Raw genomic sequence first — 12,755 nt, 5'->3', positions numbered from 1 at the left:
TACAACTGTGGCATTTGCTTTTTGACTGCAGAATTGTTTAATGAACGCAGTGCCTCATTTAACAACTGCTGCAAAAATGTCGTAAAATTGGGTCCAGTCACATGAGGATAACTGTAAATCTTAAGCAGGCTTCCCCAAATGCTGTACCAGATGTTTGTACAATTTCGGTTATATTTGACCATTGACAGGATATTTTCAAAATCTGCCAATTAACAGGTAGTGAAAACTGCAGGATAAATGTTATCATTATTGAACAGTTATTTTTTTTTCATAATTCATTCCAATATAGACTGAATTTAGTGTAATTTTCAAAAATAGGGAAAGAAGTAGAGAATTTTGCTCATATTAATTCACCAAAATTGATTTTTTTTCAACAGGTAAAATTGAACAGTTTTTTTTTGTTAATACCTATATTTCTCAGAGTTTTGCAGAACAATTCTTACCAAATGGCTAAAAATATATGTGTTTTAGGTAAAATTGTAAAATTGTTGATAGAGGTGAATTTGTGTGTGTGTGTGTGTGTGTGTGTGTGTGTGTGTGTGTATGTATGTATGTATGTATGTATGTATGTATGTATAAATTCAAAACCTGAAAATTGAAATAGGAATTTCCAGGTCTTTTATTGTGAGGTCATAAGAAGGTTGTCTTTTTGAATATTTTGAATGCTTTTTACCAGATCTTTCCTTGTGACATTATGAGATAATCTGACAACTGAATTAGCTGCCATTAAAGGCATAAAGCAACTGTAGCAGTTTATGAGATAAGTTTTCAGAAAGGGTTTTAGAGAATGAGAGGAGAATTTAAAGACTAATGTCTTTAAATTGTCTAATGTGCCTAGGGGAACTGAATAGCACAATGTGGGCAGGTGGGATGAGTGTAGGGATCCTGAGGCCAGGTCTAAGTGAAACAACGAATAGTATTTACATGTTCAATTTGGTTCTCAAATGTTTTAATTCAATCGTGTTAATGGTATGCATGTATGTATGTATGCATGTATGTATATATGTATGTATGTATGTACACACACACAAATATATTAGGAAAAAAACTATTTTTAAAATACACCTTAAACACAATAAATATATTAGGAAAAATGTGGATGAAATACATATGATTTTTCATTAAGAATTTGTCTTTTTAAAGAAAACAGAAGTTGTTGCACCCAAGAGATAGAATAAACTAACAATAGGGAAAAAATGAAAAACCAAGATGAACCAAATTACATGAGGACCAAAGCCACAATTATCTTTCTGCAATTCAAATCTAAACTCACAATAACTGTTTTGGGGATTATCTTGTATTTCAATCAAATGAATATTTGGATTGTAACTTCCACTGATTTTAAACAGGACCTACTTCTGAATAGATAATTCATAGTTTTATAACCTTAAGGTATTATTACAACAGCTAATTAAAAAGAAAAATGAAAAGAAGTAACTTACTTGTTTGCTGTTCCCTGCAGATTAGTCAGTATTGTAAAATTATTTCTTACACTTCTTAAACTTGCCAAGACCTATTAAAATGTAAAAGTACATTGAATAACATAATATTGGAAGAACTCAAAATTTAGAATTATATAAATAAGCAGATGTTCTTAGAAGTCCCATAAATGTCAGCAGAACAGAATTAAACAAAAATATTTTACTAAAACAATTTGGTTTCAGTTTTTAAAATTATGTTTAAATCAATAAAATAACAAGGACTTATATTATTCAAATTGATTAAACAATATTATAGCTGACATCATATATCTGTAATACTAGATCTAGGTTGCAAAAATCTGGAAAATCACCAGATGGCAGCAAAGAGATAATAAAAATTCTAATTCTTTGCTTCCATCTAATAGCCATATAGATTTTTTGCAGCCCAGATTTATATAATACATGTTTAACTGAATTTTATATTCATACATTTGAAAATAAAAAAAAATCATGGTCTATTTATTACCAATAATAGTTTGAAGGTATACAATAGACTAACTGGAAAAGAGAATAAAAGTTTATTGTGTGATTATAAAAAGCTGTTAATAGCTTAACAGTTAAAACAGGGCTATAGGCTCTGGAATTACTGAAATCTTGAAAAGAACAGCAATGCTGCAAAACACAAAGAAACTTAATTGCTTTGGCAATGTCACAAAAATAATCTATTTCTTGTATTTGTTTTCTTCTGAAATAAATTAGTTTTTCTATTTTCAAGTCTGGAATTTATAAATTGTGCATTGTTATTGGGAATATTAGTCACATTAAAGAGATAAAGAGGGCTAGTTTGCTTTAGTGGTTAAGGCACCAGACTAGATAAAGGAAGACTGTGAGTTCTAGTCCCACCTTAGGCATGAAAGCCAGCTGGGTGACTTTGGGCCAGCCCCTCTCTCGGCCAATTCACTTCATAAAGTTGTTGTTATGGGAAAAATAGGAGGAAGAAGTTGAGTTGGATATGTTCACCGCCCTGAGTTATTTATAAAAACAATAAAGGTAAGTTACAAATAAGTAAATAAAAAAAAAATTAAGCTATATTTATGCTTTTAATACAGCATTTCTATAGGAAAAGCATACTGTGAGCAGTAAAATGGAAGCAAATTTAGCATAACATAGCTGGCAAGATTAAGAAGGCAAAGATTTACACAGATGTCAGTAAAAATAAATTTAATGCTATTTTTAGTAAATACAGAACCTGGAAATTGAAATAGGAATTTCCAGATCTTTTATTGTGAGGTCATAAGAAAATTGTCTTTTTGAATATTTTGAATGCTTTTTACCAGATCTTTCCTTGTGACATTATGAGATAATCTGACAACGGAATTAGCTGCCATTAAAGGCATAAAGCAACTGTAACCGTTTATCAGATAAATTTTCAGAAAGGGTTTTAGAGAATGAGAGGAGAATTTAAAGACTTTGAGGTCTAATGTGCCTAGGGGAACTGAATAGCACAATGTGGGCAGGTGTGATGAGTGTAGGGATCCTGAGGCCAGGTCTAAGTAAAGCAACAAACAGTATTTACACGTTCAGTTTGGTTCTCAAATGTTTTAATTCAATTGTGTTAGTGGTAGAAACTGTATTACAATATTTGGAACGTACCTGTGCAAATGGTGTCACTATCAGGTCATCTCCATGTCTAATAAAAAATGAAAACAAAAAAGAGCATGTGTTTTAGATTTTGAAAAATAACTGTATAACTAAGAAGCATCACAATATCTATTCATCTTGTTCTAAAACTTTGACTAATTTTAAGTTTAAGTTTAAGTTTCATATTCATGCACAAATTAAGATTATAAAGATATACAACCAAACTTGTGAATAGTGATTTTAAATTAGAGTAGCAAATGAAGTCCTTTATTGCTGTATAGTTTTTCTCTCTCCAGAGTTGGAGTTGTTCAGGATTCTATCCAGGGATGGGATTCTACCGATTCGGACCGGTTCAGGTGAACCGGATGTTAAAGTTACATCTGGTTCATCAAACCGGTATTTCAACCGACCGGCTGGTCCCACCCACCCCTCCTCTCCCCTCCCAGGAGTCTCCATGTGATGTAGGTAAGTGCAGGGTCGTGTGGAGGCTCTGGGAGAGAGAAAACAGGTCTTCCGGAAGTCTGGAAACAGGTCTATTTCTGGCTTCCAGAGGGCCTCCAGAGCCCAGGGGAGGCAGTTTTCGCTCTCCCAGAGGCCTGGGACCTCTGGGCCCTTGGACCTCTGGACCCTTGGAAGGGTGAAAAGGCCTCCCCCGGGCTCTGGAGGCCCACTGGAAGCCGGAAACAAGAAGTTCTGGTAGGCCACACCCACCATGACCATGCCCACGCAGCAATGGGCAGCGAACCGGTTGTTGGGATTTTTGAATCACACCCCTGATTCTACCTTTTGCACTCTGACTTTTTATTTTTATAATTGATTCAAAAATTTCTTCACATGATCCTATATACATTTTCCCACAGCATATGTATTAGAAATGGCAACTTTCAGTGTACAGGTTAGAGATGCCTTTCTATTTAAAAGAAAAAAAGAAAAATATCCATCATTTTATGCATTTTAGTAAGTCTATGCACATTTAAAAACGATTTTAAGAGATACCTCAGAAAATATGAGAACAGGCATTTAGTACATAAAAGTAGGCATGTCTTTTTTCAGCTTTGCACATGAAAAGCCATTGCTGCTTTAATGAACTGATTGATCTTAAGTGGGTCGTTAAAGCAGCCATGTCTTTATTCAAGCTTGTATGAGGCCTGAAAAAGACACGGCTGCTTTAAAGAGATGCTGGGTTCTATGATGAAGTGTAATGAGGAGTTTGATTCCCAGGAGGAAGCGGTGATTTCCATAGAAGGAAGAAGCAACTCACTTTAGCCCAGATATTAGAGAGAGAAAGTGGGTGAAACAGCCCCTCCCTCATAGTTTACAGACTATATTGTAGATGCAGATAGTAGAGTTTGGCAAGATTTTGTCTACAGCAATAAAGAACTCAGCTTAGAAGAATTTCAGTTGTCATTCTTGGATTTGGGCCTGACAGGTTGCAATTTCTGGGCATTTTAAAGTACCCCTTGCAAATTGTTTTTAAGCATGCACAGTCCTAGTATTTAAACTGTATGGATAAATTGTATGGATAAATCAAATTAAATCATGAAGTTTTGGAATTGTTTGCCTTTAATATTGAAATATTTTCTGTCTAAATGTCCCATTTAATTACAAAGTGAGTCCAGTGAATCATTTTAATATATGTGTGGCTGGTTTGAAATGATATTTCTTACTTTTTAAAAATTATATTATTATAATAAAGTGATACTCTAAACCCAGGTTCAAACTCCCCATAGGCACATAAGCCAGCTGGGCGACCTTAGGCAAGTTATCCCTCTCAGTTCATACCAATATTAGTCTGTATAACAAGCCACTGAAAAAAGAACACCTAATTGAATCACACATTGATGATATTGCTCTAAGAATTATAGTGAGTGCTGTACAAAATGAGCAGACCCAGTAATCAACAAACAACAGCCTTGTTAAAAACCTTTTTTTCTACTTTATTTGGCTATAAATAATTACTGCTAATTTAAATGGTTCTCTAATAAGAATGTATGTCCAAAGAAATGAAATAATCCAAGCAGAAATTATCATTTTCTTCTTGCAACATAAGGCAATAAAGACTAGGAAATTCCAGTTAGGTTTATATACTAACTCTCAGTTGGAAAAAGGGCATAACATTATGAGAAAAGGCCATCTTTGGATTTCCTGGCTTTTGTTGACATACCCTGCTTTTAATGCTATTTAAATACAGACGATTTGTCTGGATTTTCAATATAGAAAATTAAATAATAAGTATACAAGAAATAAAAATAAACAGGTGTTCCTCATGTAAACTGTGATTATTCAAGCCCACCATTACCACTGTTGTTCCAGAAGTTAGAGTGCAACAGAATATTGTTCTATATTCTTAGTTTCTAAGTTGTCCAGAATTCCAGCTTCCCAGTCATTCCATTCCTTGTTCTCCCAAGTCCTGATGATCATAAAAACTCACTCTTTATTGGGTTGTGGTTTTGGCAGGCAGAAAGGGAATGTTCCCTTTGATTCCACAGAATATACAAACATCTTTCTTTTCTTTTTCAAGACGGCATATTCTGTTCTCTCTGTTGTTACGCTTCAGACCTGACGATATGGAGGTACTAATTTTTTTTAATTAGAAAGAGGTTGTTGCTGTTTGCCTGATGATGATATTCATGAAGCTGATAGCAATAACTACCCACATGATGATTAGACACACATAATTGTCTGATAGTATCAGCTTGCAAACTGGTTTCACTTTTTTGAGAAAATTCTTCCTTTAAGAAGTTGCCCAAGGATTATTCTAGATCAACATTTTCCAATTTGTTGCCTTCAGATCTGTGGAAACTAGAATTTCGGTCTGCTCAGTAGAAATTCTAGGATAAAATAGATCTACTTACTGTTCACTTGGAACAGAAGAATTCCGTGACATGGTCTTTGGTGACAGGTCATAGTCACTGTCCGATCGATAAAGAAATGACTCTCTACGTTGGCTATGCCCTGGAAATGTGGTGTGGAGCACAAGCCCTGAAGAAGAGCCAGCCTGAGGATCAAGTGGGCTACGACCAGGTGAGGGGCCATTTTCAACATCAAAGCTGTGAACAAGAAATTCATGAATATGATTGACATTGCATATTTATCATCTCAATTATGACTTCATTTTACATTTTCAAAGCTAAAAATGACAATGTCATTAATTCCTGCTTATCACAACTGGGAAACAGTGGGTAAACACCTAATCAGAATAATGTCTTTTGAAAGCTGACTGCCTTTACATTCTTGAAGGCATTTGTAACTTTGCAATTGTTTAGTTTTTGCTTGCCAGCAGCTCGAATCTTCAGTGATCCCCAGAATTCATTTTCCAAGCATACTTCTTAGGCTCCTTCTATCCTAAGAGACACTGAGAAATATAAGCATCTATTTGTGAAATTAAAGTAAGCTTTTAGTATTCCTTAAAAGTATTGATTATAGTTGTGGGAAAAAGAAATGAGACATCAAATTGTATCATAGAGATCTACAGTACAAAGAAAACTATAGAGTTAAACATTTATTTCCTTAAACAGTTGTTAAAAAAATAAAAGCATGTCTATTTAGCTGTAACAACCTGTTTCCAAGTGATTTAAAGTTACTGAAGTATTATAGGGTATTTATGAAAAGTCCATAAAGTGCTATCAGCTCTTTGTCTACAAATATAGAACAAAAATATATGGCTAGGAATTGGAAAAAATCAGTATACGTACTTATACTGAAAAAAGTGTTGCAAATAGGAAAAAAAAAACATTAATTTCTTAAACCTGAAAATATTTGTTTAACATTTTACAAAGATTGATAAAGCCATACATGTAGAAAGACAAGCTAGAGGAACAGGGAGATTTCTGAAAGGACAAAGAGTCATGAAATCAGGTAGCTAATATAAACTAGATAACAAAAAAGGAAGAGAATAAAAGCAGATTTGTATTTGCTTCACTAACAACAGTCAAAACCTTTCATCATGTAGGTCATGGCAGAATATAATCCATGTTACAACTAACACATATACCAGAAAACGTGATTTATTTTCCTCAGGAATCTTACAATGAAGATGAAGCTATTGAAAGAGCTGAATCTGTAAAAACAAAGTGGTTGTACAAAAAGTATTGTAGTTAAGGAACTGTACTCTTTTCAGTTTTTCTCCATCTTACTCTAATGGTTTGTGGAAATGATTTTGGGAGACAGGAGGAAGAGCTGCAGATTGGACAAAAATCAACTGAGCATGCAAAAGAAATGGGGCGATGGCAAAAGTCTCAGAAGGAACTATCTCTAGTGTCTTCGACTAAAAGTGGGAGGGAGGAAGAGATTTACGTTCCATTAATCTTACAGTACAGGCAGACTTAGTTCTCTGGGCATGCTTCTTGTCTGGACTGCCTTGTAAGGCTGACATCACTCTTGCAAGTCTGAAAAATTATCAATAATTAAGTAATTCAGGTTTTATATTTCATAGATTTTATCATCAAGAATAACCGCTGGCAGCTTTTATAATTGCAATAGCAAACATATGGCTCAGCAGCTTTCTTCCATACACTGCTAAGTCTAGCAATTTTAAAATAAATATTTCTGCAAATAAATTGCCCAACTGAACAATATATAGTATTTACTATCTTCTCTTACAAATTGTATATAATGATAGATTAGGGAATTTTGAAAACAACTGAATCTAAAATCCTCTTTCCAACTTTTTTTTTTCTTTTAATAGGAAGGATTTTATTTATGAAGTACAGTAGTTACATCAGTTGTCACCTAGGAAATGAAATACTCCCTGCAGAGTAGATTTAGAATGTAGCGCTAAGAACGTTACCTAAGTATGTGCCTCTCATACTCATATCCTTCCTGCTCTGAGTCAAGTACAATGCAAATCAGAAGGAACTTCCAGATCTTTGAAGGAATTCCTATTTTGTTGATTCAAGTGTAGCATTTCTTTGAAACTGTTCCACAAAGCAAAGAGGGAACCTGCTTCAATGCAATGCAGTGGAGCAGCTGCTTCACTTCACTCAGTAATACTGCTTCTGCGTAGGCAAAAAAGCTCAGTCAGCACATTGTATGTTAATCAAAGTAAGCCACCCTCAATTAGCAGTACACATCCACAAGTGCTTCATCTGGAGGCACCACCCATAATCTTCACATTCCTATGCAATAGTTTTTCCATTGGTCATAGATTCTTGTTATACTATACTTGCTTCATGTGTATTCATGAAAATACCAAGAGCTTCTAGGACCATTTAAAATGAAGGATGAATTAAATAAATTATGGAAGGAACTTCACTTTAGCAGCCTATGGAGAAATGGTGCCTTGTCCTTTCTCTCTCAACCATTTTTCCCATTCGAGATGGCTCTCTTGCAGCTTTCTAGCTGGATTGCACATTTATCTTTGGAAGTCTATTGAACAGCATTTGCATAGTTATCCTCCTCTCTCTAATTTCTCTTCTTTAATTCCATTCTTCCTGAGTTAAATTTTCTATGGAAAAGTTGGCCATAGATGCATTAAAATATAATTTGTACAAGGATAATTTGGTCCTTTAAAAATTAATGTGTGCTTGTGAAAGGTCCTGAATCTACAAGACAAAGAAAATAAATGCCTCTGAATTATAGAGTTGGACAGGGCTGCTAAGAAGACTATATAAACTGTAAGAAGAACCAATCACTCTCATCCAGATAAAATCTGACTGCCTTGGTACACCGAACAAACCAAAAAATTACATACTTTGAACATGTAGTGTGACCAGACAATGGATTAGAAAAATGGATTACTCTATGATGGAAGTAGAAGAAAATGGACAAGGTGGATGGACTTGATCAAAAAGGTTACTAGAATGCCCTTGAAAATTTGCAAGAAAAAAGAACAAAATGGGCAACTCCCAAGAGTTGACTTGATGACATCCAGCTTGCAAGCTAATTATATTAGTCTGGCCCTATATCATTATAAACATGTAAAAAGTTAGCAGAATCAGATCACATGTCTTTGGATCAAGTCCATCATTCTGTCCTCAACACTATCTTATATTTCTATCATATTGACAAATGTTTTATAAATCACCTATGGTGTTTTCAGATCCTGAAATGAAAGTGTAAGACCTTATAAGAACCGAATACAGAACTTTCACTGAACTGTAATCTTTTTCAGCATCCATGATTTAGTCAATATTGTGCAAATCTGCATTTTTTGACATTAAACATATCGATTATGATGAAACTAGATTTCATTTATGGCTTATTATTGACTCTACATCAGGGCTGTCAAACTGGCAGCCCGTGAGAGCCAGATGCACCATGCGCAGGCCATGCCCACCCACGCTCCGCAAAGGGAAAAATGTCACGATATGTCACATGACAGCAATATGACATGGCAAGTTTGACATCCATGCTCTACACTGATGGAAAAGCATTAGCTGTCCATAAACCACTGAGAAAAAGTAACTTTTCTAATATCTCTAAAAATACAGAACAAGAACAAAATAGCCACTCAATCATATTTTAAAAGTTTGCCATTCTGACAACTTCTGGTCACTGAAATAGCAAAACATCTGGAAGGTACCAGTATAGGAAGGCTGACATACACTAACTATGTTTTTAACTCAGCTCAGCACTCACTTAGAATAGAGATACAGTACAGAAGCTGTCACATTCCAGATGGTGCTGAGTTATGATTCCCAGCATCTGTGCAGCTGGGGATGTTTGTACAGTTCATCTGGAGTATTGTTGATTATTTGGAACTTGTTCCAATGAGTTTGTTGTGAGCACTACATTTGTCACTGATTATTCAACATGGTGATGAGTAGCTAAATTCTGGTAATCTGGACAACTTAAGAATTCAGCAGATTTATCAGAGTGGGAAAAACAGCTATTATATTTCATGCATTCATGCATTCAAAACACACTAACTAGAACAGCTGTTCTGAAGTAATGTAATAAATCCTTACACTGAAGAGAAAAGCAGTCTACTTTCTTTCTTTTTTCTTGTTAAAATCAAGGTACTCCACAATGATTCCACATGTACCATGAAGTCAACTCACAGGGGTCATGAATTATATAATTTGTGTCTGACACACAGATGTCATTTGTCTCCCTTCTTCTCTACACCCAGGACTATAATTTATTCCACATGAAAATCAGATTCAAACTAAAAATTTAAATAATAACAGTGACTCTCAACTGAACTGAATTTGCTAATGGCTTGAACTGAATTTGCTAATGGCTTGACTTCTTAATAACATCTCCCTCTTTTTACTGCTTATATAATAAGGTCCGAGAAAGTGTGTTTGTTTGCTTATTTATTTATTCTGTTGTCAATGATGCTTCTTTACATAGCTGGTTTTGCCTGTTTCAGATTTAGTTGTTCTTTACTGGCCATTATTCTTCATTCAACATCACATTATGTTACAAGATTTCAACTGTATGATAATGCTTGCAGATGATTAATTCTAACAATTATTCACATTTAATTACTATAATTATGTTTTAAGAATCTCGACTGTATTTCATGTCAATCTTCACAAAATTCATTCCTAACTTGAGAAATCAACAAGCATCTGAATCTACTTTGCCCAGAGAATGAGTGGATGCTATCTGAAATCTAATATGAGCCCAACAGAGAATGTTTTCACAGCTGCAGAACTTTGAACTTAGCTTCCACTTCATCTCCCAAGAGATGTTAGATAATGAAGTTTTTCCAAAACTATCTCCATAACATTACTTGAGATATAGGGTAGAAACCAGGTTTCACTGTAATCTTTATGGCAGTAGAAAGTGTGAAAAATTATTCATTATCTAGCTTTTCCCCCATAATTTTAGTAATCCTCTTGAATATGAGGGTTTATATCCATGATATTCTAATAAAGCTTATATATATCCAGCTTCAAATAGAGGTATGGTTATTTAAAGCTGAAGTTTCTGTATTATACACACACATAGTCACACACAGTCTCTCTCTCTCTCTCTCTCTCTCTCCTCCTATCTATCTATCTATCTATCTATCTATCTATCTATCTATCTATCTATCTATCTATCTATATCTATATGTTTTCTTAAGTTTTCGCGGATACTTACATGTATGGTATTCGGCTTTGTTCAAGTATTTTCCCATGTCATTATAGTTGTGCTTTTAAAGTTGTAGCAACGTTTCGGCAGAATCTCATCTGCCATCATCAGGCTTCTGTATAGCGTTCGTCTGTGAGTCAGACTTTTACAGTTGTTTCAGCGGTTGGTGTGTGTTTTCTTCTGGTATATGGTGTGTCCTAGTGTGCCATCTGTTTTTTTGTAGATTAGTACATCTAGGAATGGTAGTTGTTTGTTTGTTTCCGTTTCTATGGTGAACTTGATTTTGGGGTGTGTGCTGTTTAGGTGTGTTAGGAAATTGTTTAGGTTTTCTTTTCCATGGGGCCAAATCACAAATGTGTCATCGATGTATCTTAATCATAGTTTGGGTTTGTGGGTGGCATTAGCCAGGGCTCTGGATTCGAATTCTTCCATGAACAGGTTTGCAATGACAGGTGACAGTGGTGATCCCATAGGGGCTCCTTCAATTTGCTTGTATCTTTATCCTTTGTATATGAAATATGTGTTGGTTAAGCAGTGTTCTGTTAGTTCCATGAGGTGTTTAGCTGGTTGGTATTTATTTTTTATAATTTCAAGAGTTTCTTTTATCGGGACTTGAGTGAATAGTGAAACCACGTCGAAACTCTACCATTCCTAGATGTACTAATCTACAAAAAAACAGATGGCACACTAGGACACACCATATACCAGAAGAAAACATACACCAACTGCTACCTCAACGCCCAATCCCACCACCACCCAGCACAGATAAACTCCGTGGCCAAAACACTAATTGCTAGAACCAAATGCCTGGCAGACAAGACACACATAAAGACTGAACTATGCACCTTGACTAAAGTATTGACAGCCAACGGCTTCCACAAAAGCAAAATCACCGGCTTGATCCACAAAAACACACTGAGACATAATGGAGACCTAGAAGATGAACAGACTTATGGAACAGCTGTCCTGCCCTACATAAGAGGTACTACAGACAAAATCAGTAAGATACTACACAGGCATCACATCAAGACTGCCTTCAAAACAGAAAAATAGCAGCCATCCTTAGAAACCCCAAAGATAAAATTGACCTGGAAAACCAAGGCATATACGAAGTCCCCTGTGCATCATGCCCGGCCACATACATTGGACAGACCAATAGAAGAATAAGTACCCGCCTGGATGAACACAATGAAAGTCCAACACATGAAAGCCACAGGTCATAGCATCAACTTCAATGGCACCAAAACCCTAGCCACTATAGAAAACCCCAGCCACAGAATTATCAGAGAAGCCATAGAGATTGAAAAAAGACCTGAAAGCATGAATAGAAGAGATGATTCCACCAGACTGTCAATTATTTGGAAGCCTGCACTCACAAACAAAAAAATCTCCACACCACAAGCCAGGCAAACACCTGGGCACAAACAGATCCCCCCTGATACCTCCAGCTCAAACACACCCCAATCAGGCACCCAGATGAAACCTAGCTTCCTAACAAATGATAGCCGTCCATTTACTCAGAGCCAAGCTGCACTAAAAGCCTCCAATACAGGAACACAATGTTGCCAGCCAATCAAGACACAAAAAAGCCACAAAATAGACAGAAGATATTAGAAGCAGAACTCAGCAAACTCCAAGACCAATAAACACAGATCAAGACTCCCAACC

The 12,755-nt window shown here is 35.4% G+C and overlaps 1 protein-coding gene across 2 annotated transcripts in view; it reads right to left on the bottom strand.

The window, feature by feature from the left end:
* The window catches only part of PDE4B (phosphodiesterase 4B), a 233,322-nt gene that overhangs the window by 54,238 nt on the left and 166,329 nt on the right, over positions 1–12,755 (bottom strand). For both annotated transcript variants that reach the window (XM_026665988.2, XM_026665990.2), the window contains 3 exons: positions 5,918–6,112; positions 3,075–3,111; positions 1,443–1,513 (listed from right to left, as the gene is read on the bottom strand). In XM_026665988.2, coding sequence (XP_026521773.1) covers positions 1,443–1,513; positions 3,075–3,111; positions 5,918–6,112 — 303 coding nt within the window. The remainder of the gene's footprint in view (positions 1–1,442; positions 1,514–3,074; positions 3,112–5,917; positions 6,113–12,755) is intronic.

Source organism: Notechis scutatus, chromosome 3, assembly GCF_049901735.1.
Source record: "Notechis scutatus isolate UNSWTSFEM ecotype Mainland chromosome 3, rNotScu1.2, whole genome shotgun sequence".
NCBI classification, from domain to species: domain Eukaryota; kingdom Metazoa; phylum Chordata; class Lepidosauria; order Squamata; family Elapidae; genus Notechis; species Notechis scutatus.
Note: the sequence above shows the minus strand (reverse complement) of the source record. Positions and strands in the feature narration are given on the sequence as shown.